This window comes from Ambystoma mexicanum, chromosome 5p (assembly GCF_040938575.1).
Source record: "Ambystoma mexicanum isolate Mex_15411 chromosome 5p, UKY_AmexF1_1, whole genome shotgun sequence".
NCBI classification, from domain to species: domain Eukaryota; kingdom Metazoa; phylum Chordata; class Amphibia; order Caudata; family Ambystomatidae; genus Ambystoma; species Ambystoma mexicanum.
The window spans coordinates 662,120,391-662,147,820 of record NC_090930.1 but is presented as its reverse complement, the minus strand read 5'-3'; the positions used below and the strand labels follow the sequence as shown (position 1 = coordinate 662,147,820).

The 27,430-nt window shown below is 44.7% G+C and overlaps 1 protein-coding gene across 2 annotated transcripts in view; it reads left to right on the top strand.

The window, feature by feature from the left end:
- The window catches only part of GLA (galactosidase alpha), a 302,341-nt gene extending 275,531 nt beyond the window's left edge, over positions 1-26,810 (top strand). The window contains exons 6-7 of one of the 2 annotated variants that reach the window (XM_069613036.1): positions 6,757-6,954; positions 24,219-26,810. In XM_069613036.1, the coding sequence (XP_069469137.1) occupies positions 6,757-6,954; positions 24,219-24,524 (504 nt within the window). In that variant the 3' untranslated portion in view covers positions 24,525-26,810. The remainder of the gene's footprint in view (positions 1-6,756; positions 6,955-24,218) is intronic. The other variant, XM_069613037.1, reaches the window with a different exon arrangement.
- Positions 26,811-27,430: the final 620 nt, after the last annotated feature.

The window sequence follows — 27,430 nt, the reverse complement described above, 5'->3', positions numbered from 1 at the left end:
CCTGGAAGGGTCGGGAGCGCACACCGAAAATCTGCACGCAAGGGGCCTTTGGCTCCTGACGGAGAAATCACTCAACGCCCTGGAGCTCCGTGCAGTGTTTTGGGCCCTCAGGTCCTTCCTTCAGTCCCTCAAGGGCAAGGTGGTGAGGATCTTCACCGACAACACCACCACCATGTTTTACATCAGGAAACAGGGTGGAACCAGGTCCCCAGCACTGTCCAAGGAGGCGCAGGACCTGTCGCATTGGGCCGTCGCCCAAAGGATATTTCTGGTGCCGTTTCATCTGGCAGGGATAAAAAACACCATCGCCGACTCACTCAGCAGGGAGCTGCGCTCGTACCACGAGTGGGAACTACGGCAGGATCTAGTGGATCGCCTCTTCCGACAGTGGGGCACACCCCAGATCGACCTGTTCGCGACGGCGACGAACTCCAAGTGCCGGAGGTTCGCCAGCAGGTTTCCCCAGGCGAGGAGCATGGGCGATGCTTTCTCGTTCCTCTGGGAGGGCCTGTTCCTTTACACGTTCCCTCCCTTGCCACTGCTAATCCGGCTCATCAACCAGCTCAAGAGGTCACGGTGCAGGATGATCCTCGTCGCACCTGCGTGGCCGAGGCAGATATGGTTCCCGGACCTTCTGGACTTGTCAGCGTCCCCGTCAATCAAGCTGCCGGTGGACGCGGATCTACTCTCCAGGGAAGGAGGCGCCATCCTCCACCACGACCCGAAATCGCTGAACTTGCAGGCTAGAGTTTGGAGGATACGACATACCGGCCGACTGCATAGAGGTTCTTGCAAAGGCCAGGGCGTCCTCGACTCTTAAATGCTACGGACACAAATGGAAGAGGTTCTCTGTCTGGTGCCACGCACAGAAGATTAACCCTCTACGGATTACGGCTCCCCAAGTACTGCCGTACCTGCTGACGCTGGCCAAAGCTGGACTGGCACACGCGTCCATCAAGATTCATCTGGCTGCGATCTCCCGATACACCAGAACCATGGGGCGGACGTCCTTGTGGTCTCATCGTCTGGTGAAAGAGTTCATGAAGGGACTGTTCAGATCGTTCCCGCCGGTGAAGGCTCCGGCCCCGGCGTGGGAGCTCAACGTGGTGCTGACCAAGCTCATGGGACCTCCGTTCGAGCCTCTGCACTCGGCCCCGTTGAAGTTTCTGTCGTGGAAAACAGCGTTTCTTGTGGCCATCACCTCCGCACGACGAGTGGGAGAGATCCAGGCCCTTTCCTGCAAGGCCCCGTACTTGACTTTTCACGACACGAGGGTAGTGCTCAGGACGCACCCCTCCTTCATGCCCAAGGTGCCGTCGGACTTCCACCTCAACGAACCCTTGGTGTTGCCTGTGTTCTTCCCGTCGCCTTCGTCGCCGGCTGAGAGGACTTTGCACTCGCTGGATGTGGCTAGAGCGCTGAAGTTCTACGTGGACCGCACGAAGACGTCACAACTCTTTGTGAATTTTGGACCTGTCAATCAGGGGAAGGCACTCTCAAAGGCTTCCATTTCCAGATGGCTCTCCGGCTGTATCATGTACTGTCATCGGTTGGCAAACCGACCGCTGCCTGGCCGTCCGAGAGCCCATTCCACCAGAGCGATCGCAGCTACCACAGCGTTCCTTTCTGGTGTGCCCCTGCTGGACATATGCAGGGCTGCTACGTGGAGGTCGACGCACACCTTCACGAAATTCTACTGCGTCAATCGGGATTCCAGGGAGGAGTCCAGGGTCGGCCAAGCAGTGCTGCGCAACCTGTTCGCCTGAGGTGAGCCTGGTGAGGAGGTAAGATGCTTAATGTTGAGTTTGATGTAATGCTTAATGTTGAGCCTTTGCCACCTCCCGTGGTTGTGCATGTGTGTACTGCTATGTATTCTTTATTCATGAGCATGTGAATCCATGCCAGACCCCATGCTGGAGAAGGAACAAGTTACTTACCTGTAACTACTGTTCTCCAGCATGGGTCTGGCATGGATTCACATGCGAACCCTCCCGCCTACCCCTCTGCGGCTCTTCACTTGGTCATACTGCCACTTCACGTGCTTCCAAATCTGAAGATGGCTGTCAGAGGCGGGGCTTAGGTAGAGGGCAGTCATTGGCTGTGGTCAGTATGACGCTGAGACCAGTGATTGGTTATTACTACGAAAGACAGATCAGAAACGAAACTGATACTGGTTTTTTTCTTTACCGAGGATTCCCAGCCTGACGACGGGGAATATTCATGAGCATGTGAATCCATGCCAGACCCATGCTGGAGAACAACAGTTACAGGTAAGTAACTTCTTCCTTATGCTTTCCTGTGGCAGCACCCTGACCATAGGTGGTATACTGCCAGGGACCCCTAAAGCCCCTATGGCAATGTCATTTTGGGTTCCCTGCGGTGCCCCCAGACTCCCCAGTGTAGGAGTAGTCGGTACCTCCTTTTTGTGACTGGGATTTGTGTACCCTTTGCAGCACAAGACATCTTCAATGGAGTGCTGTGGGGACACTTTGTATCCCCGTAGCTTTGTTGGAAGTGACAATATTGTTACTTTTCAGGCATCCCCTGAAAAGGCTGGCTGCAGTTGTTACTTTTTACTCTATTTTGGGAATGTATTGATAAGGCTGCTGCTGCCGCTACAATAATGCACTTTATGGGACAATGTACTCAAAATGGCTCCCCTTGTAATTTTAAGTCATGTTCAAGGTGTCCTGTGCTTTGTTGAAACATGGAGGGTAAAACATTCAATGTATATTATTTGTTCATTTATTAATTACAGTTCAATTAGAAAGGTTCACACTTTACAACACCATATAAAAATATTGACAAAACATATCTATATGAAAATGAATTCATTCGACTAAATCCATACATGCATATACATTCATTTCACCTAGATCCATATCTCTACATGCCAATAATCACGTAAATGTAACTGTTTGACAAATAGTGTATCTTTTTGGCTGTCGACACGTGTTTCAAGCGGGGCTCGTTGGCTAAACATTCCTGCCAAATCCTGCTCCCGCCATCGTCAGCACAAAGAGTGGCCTCTAAATGGACTGCCCTCCTTTCTAAACTTCAGTGTTCAGAGTGTCTACAACAAAAACACATTACAACCTATTAAAAATTCCTGTCTGTACAACAGTGTTTGAGAATGATTTAATCGTATGATATAAATTACAAGTTAATTATGGCACAGAGGTGCATACCTTATGTTGCTTGTGTTGACTTCGTATGGATGAGAGGCATGTATGGATTTAGTCGAATTAATTAAGGTGAACGTTTTTATATAGATATGTTTTGTCAATATTTGTATATGGTGTAAAGTGTGAACCTTTCGAATTGAAATTAATAAATGAACAAATAATATACATTGAATTTGTTACTCTCAATGTACTGATCTCTACAAATTGGTCTTGATCATTTTTCTGTTTAGAAATGTTATGAGAGCCTGTAAGATCAAGACCCAATTGGGCACCCCTATTTATATATCCTGTCCTTTGTTGGCCATCATCCTTCTTCGATCCCAGGTTGGGGAGGGCCTTTCATTTCATGCACCTTCGCAGGGTTCTCGCAGAAAGCCTGCAAAGGTTCCTCTTTGTGTGTGTTGGAAGTGGGGAGGGGTGCATACACATTCCTTCAGGAGACTGTCTTTTGCTGGGGAAGATTCTGGAAGGCTAGCTGTCCCCAATTGGACAGCCACCTCCAAGTTTGTTTGTGTCCCTATTGGAGGGCTGGGGTTGCCCCAGCTCCTTTTTTGCCTATAAGGAGATGACCTGGACCCAGGAACACAAGTCGACCACTGCACCAGAACAGATCCGAAAAAAATGAGGGATGCCAGAGGACTGCACCATGATCCATGTTGGACCAGTAGAAACTTCCACATGGTGCACCTTGATCTTCTGACTGACCGGGACCTCTGCAAGGTGCCTGTCTCCCTAAGACTGGTGGCACCAACCAGTTACCTGTCCTGCTCAAGATTGCTCACCAGTTTTTCGCTGCTGGAGCGTGCACCGCTGCATTTGTCCTGCAAGGCCCAGAACTAGCCAGCTTCCGTTGAATGGACTTCCGGCTGCCCAAACGGCTGGAACTCGACGTGGACATATCCAAGGCTCTGCTCTGCTGACCTCTAGAGATCTGCTGTGTTACCCTCCACCAGGAGACGTGCCTGCAGGAGGACAGGAGTTCGACTTCTGAGTGTCCCCTGTCCGGGGTCAATGCAAGGAGTGCATCCATGGAGATCTCCTCAAGGGTCCCCTCCTCGTAGAAACAAGTCCAAGTATCCTGCCTACTTTTATCTATTGACCTGCCCCTCTCATAGTGTTTGCATTGGGCACAAAGTCCTGCTTACCTTAGCGCAATTAGGGGCTGAACCAAGACAGTGTTGTCTGGGTCAGTGCTTTTGTGGGTCCTCCTGAAGACTCTCCGGGGTGGGCGTTGCTCCTCTTCTGAAGTCCCAATCCTCCATTGATTTCTATGGCCTACATGGACTACACTTTGTACTGTACCTCCCTTAGCTGAGTGTGTCCTCCTGATTACTCCCCCTCTAGCCTCCAGAACCTTTTAGGACCACTAAAAGATCTTCAGAGACTTATGGTAGACTAGAGCTGGCCTTCTAAAGTTTATTATTTTGCTATTGGTCCTACCTGTGAGATAACGTCACTGGTTCCCTATTTTGAAAGTTTGCATGAACTGTCTGTTGTATGCAAACGTTTTTTAAAAGTAATGTATAACCCATATGGGTGACCAACTGTGAATTGTATATATGTGCTGAAAATGATTTTCCTACCTTATGATGGTTAGTGTGCCTTAGCAGAACAGGTAAGTAAAAGATCCACACAGTGTAGTGTTGTAATAAGTGTTATTTATATAACTTTCCTAAGTGTTACTTGTACTACACAACAGTGCCCCCTTCCTCCTTAGTCCAGCGTTGCTTCTTGGTCATGCTACTACTGTGAGTGGCTTTGCTCAACTGTGGTTGTAAGAAACCCTGCTAACCCTAGGTTGGCTTTTCCAAGTCCTATAAAAAAGAGAGACTTCGAAAAACCCTCCTAACAATACTCCTGTGCCTTCTATCCCTTGCTCTCTGGCCAAAGTTCCCTTTATCCTTGCATGCAGTTCATTGCGTTCTGCCCGCAGTCCTTGATATCTGTGTGTAGTTTCCTTGATTTCAGTGCAGTGTGTCTGTTTCCTTGTTTTCAGACTGTAGTTAATTCCTCCAGTCCGGAGTTAGTTTCTAGTTCCTCATCCCAGCATGCAGTTCAGTCCTTATTATCTTAGTTGAGAGTTTCTAGTCTGAGTTTGCTTGTTCCTTGATTCCAGTTCATAGTTTCCAGTCCTCTTGCTAATGCTCTTAGTTCCTGTTCTCTGCCTAGAAATGTGCTTACTATGAATTCCTGTGCTTCCCTTGATATTTCTGTGTATGTTGTTATGCTGTGTTATCATTTTTGTCCTCACCTGTGCTTGTGTAATTCCTTTGTCCAGAGTTTGCTGCTGGGTTTCCCAGCCGGAAATCTGTCATTCCTCGGTAGTGTCCATTGTACCCTATCTGTTAACAGTGTGCTGGTTCCTATTTCAGGAGGCAGCCACTGTACCATTTGTGCTCGACCAGTACATGCTTTGGTCTTGTGAGCATCGATTCCTTGGTCAAGCTTTAGGGTCCAGACACAGAAGGCCGCTCCTGCTGCTCCTTTGCATGAGCATTCAGAGTGAGGCACTGTAATAGCAATCTTCTCAGATGGGTAGCATTTCCCCTTACAATGTGGGAACCTCTGGAGATCTTCTCGTCTTTATAGTAGTCCCTTCTCTTTTCTGTTCACTGCCGCTGATGCTGGTCTGTAGTTATCGCCTGTCCGTTCATGTTGCATGGCCCCTTTCATTAGTGTTGTGAACTAGTTTCTCTTCAGTTTTGGCTGCACCGGTCCCCGCTCAAACCTCTTAACACCTTAAAGTGAAGACCCTGGTTGTGTGCCAGATTGATTGTTTGTTGTACCATTTCTAATCCCATCACTGTTACTTCAATCCATCAGTAGCTTTATTTTGGAGAGCACGTGCAAACAAGAGCAACAACACATACCAAATCCCTTTTGGGATAAGAAACTCTGCAGAAAACTTGAAGTTGATTTTTAGAGTCTTCTATTGATCCTTTTGTCTGTCACAAGGATTGCAACATTTGGGCAGTAGATCAATATCTGCTGGAAAATGTGATAGTCATCCTGCAGCTATGTGCTCATACGTGGCCCTGAGAGGACATGACAGATCAGATTTCGGCCAAGAGAACACATGCAGAAGCTTTAGTGGTGGATATAACTACTGAGTATCTTCTAGCCTCAAATCTCTTCTTTGTTTCACTGCAGTACTATGGCAGAATTGGTTTTAGCACACTTAAATTCCAATCGAAGTAATGGTTTCTTGCGCTTGAGAGGAATAAGCATTGCCATTATTCTTTTACCATTTTGTACCTGTTTTTTCTATTTTTGGGTGTGTCGTTTCATGCTGTGATAAATGGCGCACTGCTTTCCCATGGAGCATGAGTCACCACAAGTCACAATTGAGATTTTTATGTTCATGTCTTCCTTGCAAGTGATTTGAATATTTTGACATTTGGTTATGAAATTCAAATGTTATGATGTCATTAAAAAACAATTGTGATAGTCCTTTGGTTGAGAACTCATTATCTCAAATATGTTTAAATTCATATCAACGCCATTGTTAAAAAATGAAGTAAACATTTCACATCATCTTGGCTCTCGTTTCTTTTCTACTTCCTTGTCACAGTTGGTGATAGGAGACTTTGGATTGAGCAGGGATCAGCAGATAACCCAAATGGCACTTTGGGCCATCATGGCAGCCCCACTATTGATGTCGAATGACTTGCGAATGATAGACGCACAGTCGAAGGCCCTGCTGCAGAACAGAGAGGTGATTGCCATCAACCAAGATCCACTGGGCTTTCAGGGTCAACGATTGTATAAGGTAATTAATCCCAGGGCATGATCCGATTTTAAATGGGTTTCAAGTCATCAGTTTTTCATAATCAAGCATAGTGTAATAAATAATTGTGTAGAACGTAAAGTGTGAGAAATTAAATACATCTTTTTCTACAGACTCTTTGTAACTGGGCTTCCAATGCATGCAAACCCTCAAGAGCATGGGCAATTCCAATCCTGCATCTTTTGAGGTGTTTCTGTTTTCAACTAGTCTTTTATGAAGAGCCTGTGAAACACTTTCAGTTTCTGCTTCTCTCAATGGCAATTTTGCCTGCATTGAGGTGGGCATCCATGGCTCTCTATAGACTGAGTCATAGGATCACCCCACCCCTCAGTAGGTTTAAGCAGCATGGTGCACTTGGCGGTGCATAAATGCAGAGCCTCAAACTCGTGGGTATTTCGCAATCACTTTTGAAAAACTGCCCTAGGGGCGAATTCAAATACACATAGTACAAAAAAGACTGCTATAGCTACTACTTGTATGTTCAGGACTGCACTTGTAACTGGCCAAGCAGTATCTTGTCAGGTATTACCCAAATTGACCTTTTATAATTGACCTTTTGCACAATTGACCTAATTATAGTGGTCCTAATTGACCTTCTGCACAATTGACCTTTATATTATTTTAGTTAATTTATATATGTATTGGGTTGGTTTTGGATTATAAATAACAAAGGGATTGGGTGGAGGGTTGCAGGGGGTTTTGGATTGGGTGGGGGCAGCGGGGGGTTTCCCCTCGCATATATGTCCTAATTGGCCTTCTAAATTAGGTCAATTCTTCTGAGGTCAATTCTCCCTAGGTCAATTGTGAAAAGGTCAATTAGTATACAACCTCTTGTCAGACTGTGGTGTCCTTGCTTTGAGCCCACTTGACCAGCAGAAGTCCCTGGGAGGAAAGGGCTTTCAGGCAGCCAGTGTAATCGCTTCTCTGCTCTCATTTTACCATATTTGACTATTAGATCGAATAGAATATTAGAGCAGTGGATAGTCCAACTGCTGCTCCCACTTGAACAGCCAGGTTTCCTGCGGCCCGTGGCCACATGATCTCTTCTGCATTGCTTTGCTGATTAACCCATCATGCCACAGACAGCCATTGTCCTGAAGTGATCCTAGGAATGCAACTCCAAACCCTGTATTGAGGGCATGGGTTCTCCTCTCAACAGAGACAAACGGGCAATCTTTAAGCTTCCTTGGTTCACCTAGCACAAGCTGTGCTTGAGCAGTCAACGTCAACTATTAGGAGAGAGAGGAGTGAACGAGATACAGGGTTACGCAGTATTACTTTGACTATAAGAACGTATAAAGAAAGTAGGCTAAGAGTGGGGTTCACCAACAAGACAAAAGGCACTGTGAAGCCCAGACGATCTGCCTCATTAAACCCAACTATAATTTGAAAAAATGTTGCCAATGGGAATACAAGGCAGGCTGAACTTGGGGGTCCCATTGTCAAAACCATAAGAGCAATGCTGAGGCTGTGAGCGAGACCCAAAAGGATCAGATGCAAGGAATTGTCGACCTGGCAATAAAGCCGAAACCAACGCTATGAACAACACTCGAAGAGCTACCAAATCCATCCCCAACAGCAGCCTGTCCCATTACCTATGAAGCACGCACCAATGGACCCCTATAAAGACTGCCCAAGTCACTGCTCAAACCCCCTGCACGATTCGAGATCACTGATATCCCTCAGACAGTTGGTCAATTTGGAGGAACAGTCCCCAACTGCTGCTTGCCCCTTCCTAAATTGACCCAGCGTACTGGCAATATGGAAGGATTTCCCATGGCTTTCTTCATTTAAAAGTGGGACATCCCCACAAACTAAGTACTTATCAAAATGGCCTCATCTCCCACTACATCTCTATTCTGTGCTCTGTCACCAGCACTACGCGAGCTGGGATTTAAACTAACGGTATGTCACGATGACAAAGGGAGGGCGAGCAAGACTGGAGAGGCAGATGAGCGCTGGGGCTATGCCGTGAGCAAACTGGAGCAAGACCTCCTGAGCCAGCCAGCAAGGTAATGCCGAAAAGATCAAACAATCGATGAAGATTATTTCCTGGAATGTAGCAGGCCTTAAGAGTCATATCTGATTGGTGCAGTCTTGCTGGAAAATATAAGGTGATACTATTGCAGGAGCCATGGGCACTAAGCCCTGCGAATTTCCAAGGCTATGTGAACTACACTATCGCAGTGACTGGGGGCACGAGGGGTAGGCCATCAGGGATGCCTGCAGTTCTGGATTGATGCAAACCTGAGACCCACGCAACAGATCTGCAGGTGCTTGCGGTGACTACAAAAGAGGCAAATCGATTCCTACTAGTTCATTTCTACCACCGGCCCAAAGTGGGCTTTGACAGGGGAGTCGTGTCGAAACTCCAGGAGCTGGCTGAATCAAGCATCCCCTTGACTTTCCAGGGAGGATTTAGTATAGTCGCAGGAGATATGAATTTCCAGATTGAACCGCTGAAATAAACACTAGAGGTTTGGGAAGATCAAGATGGAGCTTGGACTACCCCAATACTCGAGACTGCTCCACCAAAAAGTGTCCATAGATGGGCAATGACAACAGCGTGTATTGTTTCTAACCTGAACCGTAGAGCCTGTAATGGCTGAATACCAGGCGACCAGCCAGCGAATACAACTTTCAATGGCTGTAATGGCTCTTCACGTATAGATTACATTTGTATTACAGGCACTAGTTTTTCCAAGGTTCTGGGCTTTGAAATAGTAAAAAGGATCAAGAGTGACCACAACCCTCTCATGCTGCAATTCAGTATAAGGGCACCAAATCCATCGCTGAAGCCTGACCCGCCCAAGCGCCAAGCTGCGGCCAGTCCCGATATTGTAAGGAAAACTATGAATTGGGCTACATGGATAAAAAGAGACGTAAAGCCAAAAGTGTACAATTCCATTAAAGCGATCTTGGGAAACATCCACTGTAGTGACTTGTCTAACAAAATGATTATTGCAGAATATTAACTAACAGGAATATGAACTTCTAACGTATGTAGACCACAGTGATAAATGCTTGGTAGGATGAGGACTGTACAAGGGCAAAGAAAGTCATTGTTTTATGTAAATGAGCTGGCGCCGTACCAGAAAAGCACTGGTGTTAGGACCGTTTTCTAAAGTCCAAATAAAGGCCTAGTAAAACAATTCAACTGAGGTAGTACAAGACTCCACTCTTAATATACGGCTGTACCACCCAAGTTCATGGTAGTGTAGCCAGTGCAGCCAGACTTATTTTAGGAGGGAGAGAGGACTGTAGAATCAGTACACATGAAATTGTAATACAAATGGTCCAAAGAAACACTGAAATACTATACATGTAAAAATGAAGAATGTATTTAAATACATGTAGGCTCAGATAAATCTAGGGGTAAATGAGTACTATCACACATTATATGTAATCACAATTCTAAAAACAAAGCACTATACTTGAAGGTACACATACCAAAGTATAAACCTTATTTGGAACACCTAACAGTAGTTCTAGGGAAGTCACAACCTTTTTATACACATTCAGTATAGGTCACACCTATTCTTGGGGAGTGAGAACCAATGGTTACTTCAATTACATTCAGTAATGCAAGGGCAGGTGGCCCTACCAGTTGTACAGTGACTCTACGTACAAATGACCTATTCAGTCAACTGGACAATATACTTTTTGTGAATAGTGGAACACATATTCCAGGCACAGTAAAACCATGTAACTACTTTTGTGATAACTGTTATACTGGGTGAGTAAAGCCTAAGGGTGTAATATTCAATTACAGGTGCTTTTGAGATCAGTGAAACACAAATTGAGATAAGCAGTAACTCCAATTTTGGGATGGCACATCGCGAACTCAAGGCAAGTAAAACCCATCTACCTTTTTAATCTCACAATGGAGTCCAGGTTAGATCTTTCCCAGCAATACGAGTAACATATGTATGACTTATGGGGGAAAGTTAGAACCGCAGACTCTTCTTGTCTGTCTAAACAGCACAGGGAAAGCAAAACCCAATGTTAAACTTAACTGAATGACTCAAGGTTATTCTAGGGAGGTAAGACCTAAGGCAGACCTATTCTGGACAGGCTAGCTGCAAGTCAGTGGAAGCTGGGGGACACTCCTCCTACAATAATCCTTATAGGAATAATCTGGTGAAGAGGCAGAACCAAATCAAAGCTGAGTAATGTACCCTCACATCTACATTCTTTTAGAATGGCCAAATTGTTTCTAAGGAAAGAAAATGTTTACCATACTTTTGAGAATAGTGCATCACACATCCAAGTTAAGTAAGAACTTTTGTAACTGTTCACTCTTAAGAGTTAGTTACCAACACCTATTTTCTTTTCTAGGCAAAAGGCCCATTCCCTTCAAAGTCTTTCCCTGGTTCTTGGAGCATGAGTGTTCTCAGTGGCAGAAGGGGGGTTCATTAGGATCTAGTGACCAACAGACAGTGTCAGAATAGGTTAAGTAGCAAAAGTCAGAGTTCGTTAGGAAGACTAGGCAAACAGGTGCGTACTTTACTTCTAGAGTTAGAAGAGTGACCAGGGACTTCGCAGAAGACGCCCTAGCAGGATTCTAGCAGTGAGACTAGATGAGAGGCCTCTCCATCACAGAAAACGCCCCACAGCTACACAGAAACCCTAAGAGACTCAAGGTATGTACATACCCAATACAACACAGTACCTCAGAATTTAAGAAGATTTTGCATCAGGAGGACTTCAGGATCTGCAGCCAAATACCCGGTCAGTGGATTCCTTGTCGTGGTGACTGAAAACAAGACATCAGAAGGAACTTTGCAGCAGGGATCAATGGAGAAGGCTCTAGGCAAGGTTTTTCTCGTGGCTGAATGCGTTTCTGCAGATTTGGCACCTTTTACAGGAGCATAGAATAAGACAGAAAATCATGGTTGTATTCTCATCGTTACAAAGGTCGAGCACTCTGTTGAGGCAACTTTTTAGACTCTATTCGTGTCTCTGGAGATACACCAGGATGCCCACGAAGTTTCAACGAGATTCGGAAGACAGTGCACCGCACAATGGCTCGAGGCCCCACAAATTGGGTATTTCAGCCCTGCAAGGTCGCAGCAACAAGTGGGATGGCTCAAAATGCAGGTTTCCTGAGTCTAGTGGGCCTCACAGGTTCTGGGTCAGGTTCGTCATTGTCAGAGTCCCTAGGTCGATTGGAAGGAAGGGCTACAGCAGGCTTGGGTTACACACAAAGCTTTCAGGTCGCTGGAAATTGTCTCCGCCGCTTTTCCCTCATCATCCTCTTCGGTTTCAGTTCCAGTGGTCGACTTGTCTTCAGCTTCCAGGTTCCTAGTATTTAGCAGGAATTACAACACAACTTCTGCATTCTCTCCCTGCATTTTACAAGAAGGGGCGGTCTGGTTGTCCAGTCCCCCACTGTGATTTGTCCCCATTCAGCCAAGGAGGAAGACAAAGAGCTGCAGAGTTTTGGACTCCTCCCTCGCTTCCTGCCCTCACAGACAGACTTGAGCCTGGACGGGGAGTCCAGGGGCCTCCCGCCGAAGATAAATTTCCCACCCTGGATGTCAGGGGAAGGAACAAGAAAGGACAAACACTAAAATGGTGAAAAAAGAAGACGGGCCATTTTGGTAAAAGGAGCACCCTTGGGTGCCTTTACTGCAGCTGTGAACACAGGCCACGGTAAAGGTGCACCGAATTAGTAAAAGGTATTACTGCCACCAGCCATTGAAGGTAAGCTTGTCCCTGTAACAGAATTGTTACTGTTTTAGTGTGAAAGGGGATACATTGTCTCTCCCCAGCGCCCCACATAAGGTGGGGTGTGCTGGTTTCACCTAACAAAATGTTAAAGGGGTCCAACGGTCCTTTCTACCCTTGGGAACTGTAGTTCTCTCAAGTTTAGGCAGAGAAAGTTTAAAATGGGAGCCCCTATGGCAACCGAGCAACAACAGGCACTTCTTGCAAAAAAGTTGTTAAAGATGATAACTTTTTAAAAAGACATTATGGAGAGTCTAAAAAAGTACAGCCATAAAAAGAGTAAAAGATTCTGTGAGTGTGGAAAACGGTTCCCACTCAGAGGTATAAGGGAAAATATCCCAGCAGTAAAGCAAATGTTCTGGGGTTGACACAAGTCAGGAAGATTTACCATTTGTATGAAAATCTTACCCAACAACTGGCTCCGGGAACTCAGGGTAAAATACAAAGCCCTAATACTAACAAAACAAATGAGCATGCCAAAACAAGGTGGGCAGTCCTGCATTCTGCACTGGCGCAGGGAGGTGGCGCCGGCTTCTGGAGACTGGTAACCTCAAGGGAGTCGTAACTCGAGCAGGGTCCTCAATAGCATATCTCCTCGGATGAGTGGTGGGCCCATTTCGCTAGACTGTATGCTAGGCCAGACCCAATAGTAGAGAATGAGCTTGGGCAAAAAGAAATGATTCGATATCACCAGAGACCTGGCCCGTCACGATTGATGAGGTCAAAAATGCCCTGATTTCACAAAAATCTGGAAAAGCAGCTGGCCCTGGTCTGATACCCCTGGACTACAACAAAGATGACATTTTTATCTGGGCTCCAATTTTGCGTAAGGTTTTTAATGCTGTTACCTGTTCGGGATTCCCGAAGACTTGGAGAGATGCAACTATAGCCCCCATATACAAGAAAGGGGGCAGGGGACTCCCAGAGAACTATCGCACGATCTCTCTATTAAACTGCGTGTGAAAAATATTCAGACTACAAACCTGGGTGAATGTAGCAAGGGTATTACAGGAGCGCAAGCAGGCTTTTGTGCCTGTAGAGGCACTGTGCATCATTGTTTTTTATTTATTTTTACTTTATCAAAAATACATAATTCTGTTAAAAACCAGGCTTTACGCCATTTTCCTTGACTTAAAATCGGCCTTTGATACTGTCTCAAGAATTCTTCTTTGGCAGGTACTAAAGAAAACATAATGTTCCTAAGCCACTGGTGGATGCTATGGAATTATTATACACGAAACTGAGGCATCAGTTCGCTGTGGAGCTGGGGAGAAGCACTCAAGGCTGTTTGCAGTGAATAGAGGGGTGCGCCAGGGATGTGCCTTGGCGCCCCTTCCTTTTCCTACTCTACATACAAGGCTGAATAGATGGACTAGAAATGGTCTACCCACTTCTGTGCTAGGGTACTAGAGGCATTGCTGGCTATTTTCAAGAGCAAGTGTAGCGAGCTAGGTTTGGAACTGAATGTAACCAAAACTAAAGTTCTGGTCTTTAAACCGCCCTCTATGAAGAATATCCCCTTGAGAATAATGGCAGATGGCATAAAATTGGAGCAAGTCACATTTTTTGACTATCTGGGAATTGGGTCCCATGAGTCAGGACGATGGTCTGACCAACTCAATAAGGCCAAGGCTAGCCTGGGGAAATATAGCGGTGGTATACATTCATTTTTCTCAAGCCATGGTAGTGGGACAATTTTGCCGGCTTTGGAATTATGATAAGCAGGCAGAGGTGTGGGAACATTCTAAATCATCCCATTGTCATGTATTGAGAATGTTTTTGAAAAAGTTGCTTCTGCTGCCTATAAGTGCTTTGACTATCGCTCTTTAGTGTTTTTCCTATAGCCGACCAGATTGCCCTTAAACCGGTGCTCTATTGGGTCAGACTGTGGTCCTACCCAGGTTTGTCAACCTACTGGGAGGCTGTGCAGAATTTTCTACTTTTGGAGGGGGCAAAGAGCTGTGGTTGGGTGGCCCATGTTGAGCATCTATTATATATGTGGGATGAGCGAGCTCTCTGGGATAACCCACTGAACTGCAAACATTCTGTAAAAGTTGAGCTTAAAGCAAAGGCATGGAGGAAAGCCATGGAAAAGCTGGAAGCACAATGGGCCTCATTAAAGAATGCACCAGAGTCTCTGCGTAGTAAAATAATGGGTATCTTGCTGAGCCTCTTGGTTGCAATTGATCCCCCTTATGAACGTTCTTTGTATGTGCGAATGAGGCTGGGCATATTGCAAATAGCATGATAGACCCACTCACGGTCATCTTTGAGATCTGGTCTATGCCCATTGTGAGCTCTTGCCAATGAAACATTTATACATTATATGCTAATTTGTCCTGCCACTTTGGATTTAAGAAGGGTGTATTTGAAACCATTATTAGTTGCACTAGAAGTGTGCTGTTCTTTGATCTGCACGATATGTTCATCGAGCCTGGCTATTAAGGCAGAGATATATGGGAATTGTTATCAACCAAGAGGCTGGGACGTACTCTCCTCCTAAAAGTGATATTGGATGAAGATGCAGCAACACCTCCACTAGCGCTCCAGGGCTTCTCCTGTTTTATCCTACCGTTTAACACATGCTTTTTTTTAATCTTACTTCTTTTTAACAAATGTATATCTAATTTATTGTGTTTTTTTTGTATAACTTAAATTGAATCTATGCTAAAGGTTTTTATGCCGATAAAGCTTAATAATAGTATAAAGAAAGTCTATTTAGAAGATCTCCATCTTCTGAAGACATTTATGCAAGTTACACGTAAGTAATTTGCGTTCATAAGGTCACTGGGAGATGTCTGGGATTGCAAACCTACAAATTGGGGTCACTTACCAAGTCAAAGGTCATTTGTTTCCTGCTGATACTTTGATATCTTTTTCTATGGGATACAAACTATGTAGAGCCTTTTTATCGTGATGTATGTTTGTTTATTTATTTGTAACGCGCACCTAACCTGTGGGTAGCAGGGCGCAAAGCAACAAGAGGAGTGTACAACTTAAGTTACATAGCACGCAGAAAATGAGTCCAACTTGGTTACAGTGTTGGAAGCATAAAACATTTGGGCCAGTACATCAAAGTATAAATTATAGGTGAATATACATAATTTGCAAGTTGTAGGTATATCTAGGCATAGAGGTGAGAGGATATACAATTTATACACAATTTACAGTAAGCGCCGCAGTGGGAGAGATTAGGTGTCAAAGCATTAGATGTCGTGTTCCTTGATCCAACGGATGGTATTCGATCTGAATTGTAGGTAGGGGAGGTCTTCCCTAAGAGATGGTGGTAAGGAATTCCAAAATTGTGCTGCTTTGACAGGAAAACTATTCCCTCCAGACATAGTGCGTTTGAATCTTGGGACAAGGAGGAGGTTTGAGTTGGCCTTTCTGGAGGGGCGGCAGGAAGTCAGTCTAATGAATCTCGCTATCAAATATTGAGGAGCCACTTGGTGTAGGCATTTGAGACAGAGACCGATTTTAAGGAAGATTTTATCTTTTGTCGAAAGCCAATTGTACGATCTTCTAGTCTCTGAGATATGTGCTTTCCTCGGGAGGCTTAGGGCTGCTCTTAAGGCATTGTTTTGTAAGGTTTGAATTTTATTTGTAATGTATTTGTTGCTGCCTACGTAGAGTGCGTTGCAATAATCCAACTTGGATAGGATCAATGCTCTGGCTAGAGTGATGCAGTTGTTTGGTGAGAGGAACGGTTTGGATGCCCTAATGAGTTTGCATGTATAAGATGTGGTGGAAGCCATGGTATTGACTTGTTTTTTGAAGGTGAGCGTTGAGTCTAAATAGAATCGTAAGGTTTTAACCTCCTTGGCTACAGGGATATTCTTGTCAATGACAAAAGAGGAGTAATTTTGACCTAATTTATTGAGGTTCGCTGCGGTGCCTAGGATGAGGAGTTCTGTCTTGTCATCATTCAGGCATATACCATGAGGCCATCCATGCCTTGATGATGAGGTACACTCAATTTACAAAGGCCAAATCCTTGTCATAATCCCCCGTCAGCGGGATGAGGATCTGGGTATCATCAGCATAGTTCATGTAGGTGATACCCAGGCCATCTAGATCATCGAAAAGGGGCTTCGTAAAAATGTTGTACAGAGTGGGGGAGACGCAAGAGCCTTGTGGCACAACACAAGTGATGGGCATAGGGTCAGCGGCTGCTGAAGGGGGAAAAAATGTGCATAGTGCGTTGTTGAGGAAGGACTGGATCCATTCAGTTCCCTCCTGGGAGAAATGAGCTGCCGACTGTAAGTGTGTGCAGAGGATCTCATGATTGACCAGATCAAATGCATCTGAGAGGTTGAGAAGTAACAGAAGTGCTGTCTTGCCCTCATCTCTCAGCTCATCTATCTGTGCCTTGAGATCGATAAGCGCAGTATCGGTCCCGTGCTGGGGTCTGAAGCCTGACTGTCGGACTCCTAGGAGGTGGTTGAGTTCAAGGTATTGTTGAATTTGTTGGTATGCTATTTTATCAAGGATTTTGAGAAGAAACAGCACTGTAGTGATAGGAAAGTAGTTGGTAGGGATAGCAGGATCTAGAGTCGGTTTTGAGGAGTGGGAGGACCCAGGATTGTTTCAGATTGTTGGGTATGGTGCCGGCTTTGAAGGATGCATTTATTAGTTTAGTAATAAAAGGTGAGGGTTCTCGAGCTACATCTTTTATCAGTTTTGCAGGGCATAGGTCCCCATGGCAGTTTGAGGGTTTAAGTGCAAGTATAACTTTTTTAACCTCTTTGATAGAGACTTTACTAAAATTGAAGAGGGGGGTCGGCACAGGAGGTGACGTCTGGGTGGGATGAGGTGGAATAGAACTAGTGGTGCTCAATTTGGAGATGGAGAGAAGGGAATATTTTTTTGTTACTGATTTTAGTTTGCAGAGAAGTAATTTTATTGGCAAGAGCATTTTGAATATCTGTGCACCAGTTTTTTTCCTTGATGCATGAATCGGGTGGCTGGATGGAAGTTTCTATTTCTCTCAGAATTGAGAAGAGCTCTTTAATCTTAGATTTCGCTTGAGATATTCGAAGGTTATAAGAAGTTTGTTTTGCAAGGATAATTTATTTTTTCTACTGGGAAGCTAAATTACTTGGGTTTATCTTATTAGTTTCAGAAGGATCTAATCTCCAGATTTTTTCATAGCGTCGTTTCTCCTGTCTGATAGCCTTAAGGTGAGGAGAGAACCAATTGTTCACATGTTTGCGAGGTTTGCTCTTTCTCGCTTTGAGAGGTGCTATGGCATCAAGGGAACACAGCGTTACTTTATTGTACAGATCTACCATAGTTTTCAGGAGTGATGTTTCTCTTATTTCTAGTCGGGACAGCTGGAGCTATGCTGTTGGGTTGTAGCTGTGGTGTGGGCTCTAGGGAGAATGTGATCAGGTAATGATAAGACCATGGCTGTGGAATTATAGATGAGACTGTAAGTGGGCAGTTATGCCCAGCTAGCCTGTCCAAGGTTCTACCTTTTGGTATGGGTAGGAGCTGTGATTTTCTGAGTGAAACCTAGTTCCTCTAGGGTATTATTAATTATAGTAGCATTAGTGTGTAATGGGTCGCTAAGACCAAGGTTAAAATCTCCTAATATAATGCTTTGGGAGGAGTTCTTGAGATTATGCAATATATTTGTTAGGTCATCTTCGAAAGATCCTAATGGACCAGGAGATCTGTATATTGGGTGAATGGATACAGTCTCCGTGTTAGATAGAGTTAACTTAGCCGTTAGGGATTCATAAGAGCTTATGTTGTGTGATGGTGAGAGATTCACTGATAGGTTGGTTTTAGCTATGATAGCAAGGCCAGCACCTCGAGAGGTGGTACGGTCGAGTCTTGGTAGTCGTCTGGCACGGCTAGCATAATTGCTGGGCCGGCTGCTGGGTGGAGCCAAGATTCGGTAACAGCTAAGAGGTCTAAGTTTTCATTGTGTAGTAGGTCAGCTATGTCAGTAGCATGAGCTACCATAGAGCGTGCATTTATAAGGCAGCTCTCATCCCAGACTGAACTGGTTTCGGGATAGCTAGTTGTGTTTTAGGTTTGCATTTCGGGAGAAGGATAGGTTCTCGGAAGAGTCTGCTGTTGAGTTGGAGTGGGTGCCGGTGATGGCTTGAATCGAGCAGGCTGCGAGTGGCGTTACTGTGCGCTGGTTTGGTTAGAGGGTCATAGAGCCTAGGTAGTCTAGCACGTAATTTAAGGTTGCTCTGAAACAGTGCAGGGTATGGTAATCATGGCGACCTGTTTGAAGGCATTCTGCGCTGGCGCAGGTAGGGGTGGATTAAAGAACATGGTGTGGTCATGTAAGCTAGTAATGTATAGGAGAGTTCTTAGTAGGACAGTGTAAAACATTGGGAGATACATTGTATAAAGAGAACTAGTAAGGAATCAAGCAGAGTATAGAATATGTCCATACATAATAACATAGGTGTAACACAAGGCAAATGTAGAGACCAAGTGCTATTCAATGGAGGCTGGGCAAGTATCACACAAGGTGTAAAAGCAGTATAGGGCTAGTAGCGTCTATGGCAATTCAAATTTAGGATATCTGACACATTTAGGGCACGTTGACGCTTGGTGCACTGCAGCAGTAGCTAATCCAATACCGCATCCGGTAGGATATATGCAAAGTACACTGGCATGCAAGTGAGGCAAAGAAAATAAGGAATGCTTCAAGGTGTATAGAGGAGACTAAGTACAATACTGGTAATCAAAGAAGGCATATATAATGCTGCTATGTCTAAGCTTGAATACTAGAGGTCTTTTGATTTTCTTTAGCTTTAGTCAGGTGGGTTTGTACTGTCGCTCTCACAGTGGCAATGGTGTTCCTTCAGCCATTGGGCAGTCAGTGAGAGTGGTAGAAGTGCTTCCTCTCAGTCCTCCCAAGCATCCCTTAACATGTCAGACATCCCATGGGTTGCTATCTTACAGCAACTCAAATGGTGAAACCCCTGTGGAAGATTGGGGTGTTTTCTTCTTGGCAAAAAGGGTCCACAGTATCATATTCTAATTTTTGCCATCAGCCTCGACCATAGAATTTCCAAATTCTATTTTTATGGGTTTTGCTGAAACGTTCCACTAATCTGTCGATTTGAGGAGGATAGACAGAGGTCCTAAGAGTTTTAATATGTAGGATCTCCTTCACTTCTGTCATTAACCGACTCATGACAGTAGTCCCTTGATCCGTTAGAATCTCTTTTGGGAAAACACGTGAAAGAAATGGGGATTAGGTGTTTCAAAATGTGTGGGACTTATTGTTGCATAAAGGAAAAGCCTCAGGGTATCGAGTAGCATAATCTAAGGTACTAAGATGTTATGAATTCTCCAACCTAGATGACTCGAGGGCCCCCACTAGTCCATATGTATGCGACTGGATTTTAGCTGTTCCTAAATGACCACGTGTTAAATGGAGGTGCGCAACCTCCAGCACCATCCTTTTGACTTTTAGGCACCATAATCTGGGATATAGGAGTGCCATCTGGGCTGAAATCACCTCTCTAAAGTAGACCATACCTTAGAAAGAAGGGTTCCCCTTTTAGTCTTCCTCCTTCAGACACTACATGTAGAAATGCGTCTGCTAGCAAAGAGTCATTCCTTTGAGCAAAGGCTAAATCAGGAATGATTTCAACTTTCTCGCCAATATTTTTCGGTTTTACTGCCCCAGATGTCAATGGGGAATCTTAATTGGCCTCCACAAAGCCTTTCCCACCTCTTAGTTTTATCAGCCTCCCCGATTTCCTCCATTTTGGAGAACAAACCTCTTTCTAGGATTTCTAGAGCTATTTTCTTTCCCTCCTTTTACTTGATATGCTTCTTTACCACTATTTTGTATTTTTACATCACCTATATAGTCTGGATCTGTGATGCCTGCAAAGACGTCTAGGCCATATCGCCAGAGTTACCTAACATAATGTAAGTGGGTGGGGGAGGTGAACCAGGTCAGTGGTTATTCGCATTCTATCTCTCTGGGTTGTACCAATTCTTCCCTGCTACTGCATAGGTCGAATCCGATAGATTTTTCTGTAGCTACTGATGGATTGGAGGTTTGGTTGCTAAGTTTTTTAAACCTGAGGGTTCACCGGTTTGTATCAACTTAGCCCGATCCAACCGCTGACACCATATGTGAGGATCCAGTAATGAGACGCGGACACGGAGGACTCGGTTTTTGATTATAGACTTTTAGTAAATAATAAAGGGGTTGGAAAATGCCTCACTGTCAGTAATCTAGGAGAGATTTCCCTACCTCAACCAAAACTAAAGATCTGTCCTTTGTCAAGATGTCCAAAGCAAAAAGATCCTGTGTCCGAAATCCTATCCTAGCCCTCACATTCTTAAAGTAACTGTAAGGTGGAAAGGATATTGTCTTAGCCCTTGAAAGTGCCCAAAATGTTCAAATCCAACACAAAGGTGTAAATCGCAAATACATTTCAAGTGATCAGTATTCACACTTCCAGTGAATGACTCCCTTCCCCAGGTGTCTCTCCTCCACAAGCTCACAACAAAGAGTACCCAGGTTTCTTCTAGCGCAAGAGGATAACTCCCTCCTCTTGGTGTTGCAATCCACTCCCGGGGAAATGGCTCCTTTCCCCAGATTTCTCTTCACATTCAAGATAGTCAAAATCCTAAGGGCACAAGTCTTCCTTGGGATTTTACTATGCAGTTCATTACACAAGTTTGACTTTGCCTGGTATGCTCGCCTGCCAGGACTTTCATACACAGTTCATTTTCAGGGTCCCATACCCTCTTCCCAATGGTATCTAGTGACGTACGAGCGGCAAACACGCTTGACCTTCCCAGGGCGTCCAACCCTTTCACACTCTTGCTTCCCAGGGTCTGCAGCTCCCTTCTGTCTGCCTGTGTACCTCTCTCCCTGGTTTGTCTTCTGGACATTGGGGCGTCTCTCCGAGGCTCTTGCCGCTCTTGGGTTCCTTTGCTTTCTGCGTTCTGTGTGGTTGGCATCTGCACCTTTTCTGCACGTTTCACCTTGCCGTGTCTTGTCCGAGGCTCTGGTAGCTTTCGGATGCCTCTGCTGCGGTTCTGCCTTGCCCAGGGTGTCTCGCCCACATGCTGCTGCTCTCCATTTCCCGGAACGGGCACAGAGTCTCCTTTCACTTTCCTAGGGCTGCTAGCACGATTGCTCCAGCAGCTCTGCCGTCGCCGGCTGTTTATTCCCCGGGACGCCCGACACGCGTCGGGGACAGTGAACCAGGGTTTCTGCAATGCTGCTAGGACCTCCTCTGCACCGAGCAGGAGAACTATGGTTCTCTTCCTGGCATGGTTTTAAATCGGGTCGGGCCAAGTTGATTCTCCTGGTGTTGGTTCTCATTAGGAGTAATCATCACTACTCCTTGTCTCTTCCTCTTCTCAGTTGTTTTCAAACTACTCTTTGTGATATTGAGGAATACTGGCAATAGACTTGGCAAGTGGTTGAGGGACATGGTTACAATATGCCATCACCACGGCATGAGGAAGGGAGGGAACATCCCTAAAAGGGAATGGGGGATATGTGACTTCCTCCAATGATGTCATGTCATCCCCCTGAGGGTTGCTTCACCTCATGTGGTACTCCCTCAACTAGCCGCCACAGGGTCAGGTAGCCGCTCCCGTCCCCTAGCCACATGAGCAGAGGCTACCTCAGGGAAAGGAGTGATGACATCATCAGATTCATCACAAAAGAGACAATATTATAGCACCCAAAAAGTACGCGAATCCAGGCTACCAGCACATTACTTTTTCGCCCCACAGATTGGGATTCTATATAGGCCAATTGTGCATGTGCCCCTATTAGGTGGTTGCTGTTGTGCCAAATAAGATTTACCGACTCATTTCTAACTCTAAAAATGGGACAAAGAAACAGTGAAATGTACAGGTGTGTCACAGCTCTACTAAGCACAAAGCCTTACATTGGACATCTAGGAGTACGACATTGTTAAATAGACTTTCTTTTGAAAGTCTGGAATGTGTTGATTCCACCGAAAGCATATACATATATATATACATGGGGAGGTGGGATAGAGGGAGGGGGAACCGCCATGCCAAAGTCGCATTCGTGTCGACCAAACTGCAGACTCTCAAAAGAACGACTTTGAAACATTGTAGAGCCACATCTACGCACATGGAGCAATCACCCGAATGTATCCATTAGCTCCTGATACTAATGAGTGTGGATGCCAATTAAACTTTTGATAGCACAGAGATTTGATGAACAAATGTTGCTGACCCATGGAAAATAACACGTATCTGCTTGATGATAACCTCAAATTTCACAGCTGCTCAAAGCATTTGCTATATCGTTTTAAACTATAGAAAGACATTGCTTATAAGTAATGGAAGGCGCACTTGGTTTAGAGATTTTCTAATACATCAAGGTGCTGATTTACAGCTTCAATTAATCATTACCTTTCATAGGAGCGCTTAAAAATAACAATGGCAGCTGGGCAGCAGCACATTGGGCCTAATTGTGAGTACGGTGATGCAGTAATGCCATTTCTGCCACATTACAGCACTGCAGTACTACGAGTTATGCTGGTACGGTGGATGATTTTAGCGCCAGCAAAACGCTGGAGGTAAATCATCCACCCAATTGCCCAAAAGTGCCGGATGTACTGCACGGAATTGCGGCGCATGGGAATTGTTGTTAGATTTACCGTTTAGTCCCATGCAATGCAAAAATGGGGACTAATGCCACTGTGCCACCACTCGTAATGCCCTGTCCATGGGACGGAGTGGCAATGGTAATCTAGTTTGACAGTAAATCCGACGATTTACCGCCAAACACGTAATGAGGCCCATAATTTGGTACCAGCCGATAGCTAGCTCCAAACTATCCCAAGGGAGGAGAGGGTGTTCAGGCAGGTAGTGGGTGGTAATGGCCATGTGTCATTGGCTTTTTACCATTTTGACCATCTAACAAAACCTTCCTCGCATTGGAAGCCCTGTCCTTACCCGTATCCCATCTTTTATTTGTGCTCCTTTACATATTAGGCTTTGCCAATAGTTTTGGGTCTTAAGTGGCACTATAGCGCAAGTGACACCAGGGTGCCACTTCAGAGTCAAAACTAAAACGTATTGCATTTTCTTTTAAGCACTAATCAAACGTTTAAAAATGTGTTGCAGTTTTTACTGCCCGAAAGATGTCAATATTAACCGTGAAGATTTCTTAGTAAATGTTGAACTATGCAGCTGACGTTGAAGTCCTTTATATCAAGCTGCTTTTGGGGCGATGCCTTCTCAGCATTACCATCACTTGCTTTAAAGTGATTTCCGGATTCGGAATATATGGGTGAATAAATGATCATAAGTGTCTGGTTTCTTGATGCTAGTTGAGTTCACAGCCATCTGCTGTACCTCAAATTCCTTGCTCTTCCAGCTATGCAAATACTAACAGATCTGCAATACCCCCCTCTCCCTTACCCCAACCCCGCCTCCTCCGCCCCCCCCCCCACACACACACGTGTTGAATGCTTCATTTTAGATTTGTACTTTGTTTTTCTGAAAGATCCTTTGTTTTGTTTCAGATGGACGAATTTGAACTTTGGGAGCGACCTTTATCAAATGCATCCTTTGCCGCTGCTGTGGTCAACAGACGTGAGATTGGTAGTCCGAGGGCCTTCCGACTACAGTTATTTTTCATTGGGGGAGGTTCACCTTGCAAAAAGGGCTGCATCGTCACTCAGATCCTTCCATTCAGAAATCACCTCGGTTGGCAGAAGCCAGACTCAGTCATTCCGCTCTCTGTAAACCCAACCGGGACGGTGCTGCTGAAGTTACTTCCGAGCAGCAAACTTTCCCACAACGTTTTAGAGTACAGTAGCATACTATAAATCATTAAGAACGCAGGAACAATATGTTCCTGCTTGCGTTCCCAGGACCTGCAGCAATGACTCTGCAACTCTGCATCCATTATTTGGGTTCTGACCGAGTGGAGCAGCTCTTCCAGAGAAGTTAGAATTGGATTTAGTCGGTGTGACTGGAATTCGTGCTGTGCTTTTTTTTTGACTGAATTTTGAACAGTTACTGGGCAAAAGAGAATACAACATTCAGATGTGCCTTATGTTTGTGTTGGGAGACAGGGGTGCATGGGTTGTAATCCATGTGGTGTGCGCTCCGATCCCCTCCTTTTGGGCAAGATGGCACTTATTCAGTATCCAGGCTGTGCAGTGTTCTCCCTTGCAAGCTCAGGCCAACCCCCTTTCCAAAAAGCCCCCAAAAGCTGGCCTTTTCTGAAATGGTTTCTTTGCAGTGATCGTTTGTTCAACTCGATCAGGGCCAGGAAGCCATTCCCAAGGTGCCAGTGCACTGTAGAAGTTGCTTTACTATGACTTCATGTTTGGCTGACTGGGGGGAAAAGAAAGGCATCTGTAGAATCCACTCTCATTTTTGCCTCCTCAAAAACTGGACCTTGCATTTATGAAGCATTACCCAATAAAAGGTAATACTCAGATTGAGATAGTGTACTTGTCATCTAAAGTTCGGATATGAAAGAATGGCCGATTTTGAAGTATCCGGTGCTCGCACCAAGCCCTTTAAGTGCAGGCATCAAAATGAAGATTTTGCATGAATGCAGAACCGGGAGCTAAAAGCAGCCTCGGGTCAGGGGTGGTGTGGTAACCAAAAGAGGCCCTGGAAATGTTCAAAGTGGCCCCACATTACACATTTTGAGCAAGCCCAACCCGTTTTCTATGTGATCTGTCCGAGTTCCCTGTAGGCTAGTCCACCCCTGCTCTGGGTGCACCACTCTGCGGTCAGGCTCTATGTGTAACGTGCTGTCACTCCAAAGTCCGTTTGAGATGCAAACTATAGCGTTGTCTGTTGCATAGGACCAATTATGCTTTCCAGGTCTGTTGGAGGTTTCCAATGTGAATGTTGACTGTTCGGTAATGGTTTAATTTTGCTAAAGTGACAGTCTTTCAGTGGTTTCCACCAACCTCAGAAGACCTGTTTTTATCCTAAACTGAGATGTCTCCAGAGGTCTCTCTCAAAAAAGGGCATGACCTCTGCCCCCAAAGCACAACCAAACCCTAACATTATAAGTTGGGCAGGGTCATCTACTCCAATTAGTTTCTACTTGTGGAGCAGCACTCTGTGAGCCTATTCATCGGTTCCACTGCACTAAAAAGCTGATCGGAAGGCACAGCACATTCCCTTAGCAGAAAGATGGAGCGTTTTCCATCTGGCACAGTGTAATTATGTCCCCTCAAAATGTAATGCCACTTTAAACAAAGAATTAAAACTCAGTGAAAGAGTGAACCACTGCCTTTCCAAAAGAGAACATGTGGGAAAGGAGGAGGATAACTGCACTTGGCACAGAGGTGTGAATCGGAAGATTTAAACAATGTCCCATAAAGTCACTTCTCAAAAAGAGTTGCAATTTTCTTGCGCACTGCCTCTGTTTTCATGCTCTTCATAGAAGCGGTTTTCAATTTTGATCTTTTCAATATTAAATGAAATATTAAAAGCTATAGATCAGAAAACACCTAAGGTGCAGATTTAAACTTGTCTGCAAGTGGATACCTGGAACGTTTTTTTCGTGTATTCTATGTGTTCCAAATTGTCCCATTGAAATGTAAGGTGTATGAATGACATTAATTTGAAATGGATTCACTAAAAAGGTTTCAGAAATAAGAATTTTGCTAATGTACTACCGTCCTTTTGCATTTAGAAGAACATCGAAAAAGCAGTAACCTCTGGGAATGTGAGCAGCACTCCTCTGCTTAAATTATATATTTTATATTTTAGAACTTTGAGTAAACGGCTGATGCGAACAAGACCTTTAACTTAAATGCTATTTACTAGAGATTGTTCCTTGCTTTGCGTTTCTCGGTGAGTTGTCCTAACCCACCTACTTTTCAAAGTGCACTTTAAAGGGAAACTTGCTGTAGATTAAATCTCAGGAACGAAATGTGCTTTATTTTTTCTATGTACTATGCATTTTGATTAAAACTGTGATCGGGATATTTTTGTAATGTTTACCTTTTGTTAGGCAAAGCATAATTGTGTTACTTATAAATGGCACTCAAGACTTCAATGAACAGGGAAACGTACTATTGATGCAATCATGCCTATCATTGAGAGACTAATTCTAATGCAATAAAGATTGATTCAACTGAGTTTGGTGGATTTAATCAATACTGATGTTTTACTCAAGCCAGTGCAAATATGCGAGTACCTGGTCTTTGTTTTTACAGAAACCCGTGGCAAGAATTTGTTAGTGTTCTTTTGCAGTCTGAAAAGTACTCTAAAATGCCTGGATGTAAGTCCTGGTAAATTGGACTCTGTTCTGGAAGTCGTATTCAAGTGTGCATTCCAGTGCATAGCTGATGAGTCAACTATATCTTCCTGTGAACCACACAGTGAACTTCCATGCCACTGCTTAGTGAGTGTGAACATGTGTATCTTACGCACCTTTCCTGGTTTTCTCTTAGATTAAGATGCACAGTTGAGGGAGTGATGTGGCAAGGAGCATAAAAATAGCCTTCTATTGTGTTTTTATATGAAAAGGTGAAATTTCTAATTCAACAGTACAAGTAAATCAAAATAATATTGTGACTCACCTCACAGGTCCGCTAATTTTGCACTGCACAATGCCAGGATTTACTGCAATCAGTTTATTTCATGGTTTGTTGTTTGGCTTTTACATTTGATGTCTTAAAACCTGGTAAGAAAATATTAAATTTTACTATAAAGCATCAGCGTCTGCAGTGTGTGCTCGAATCGCCACCATTGGGTG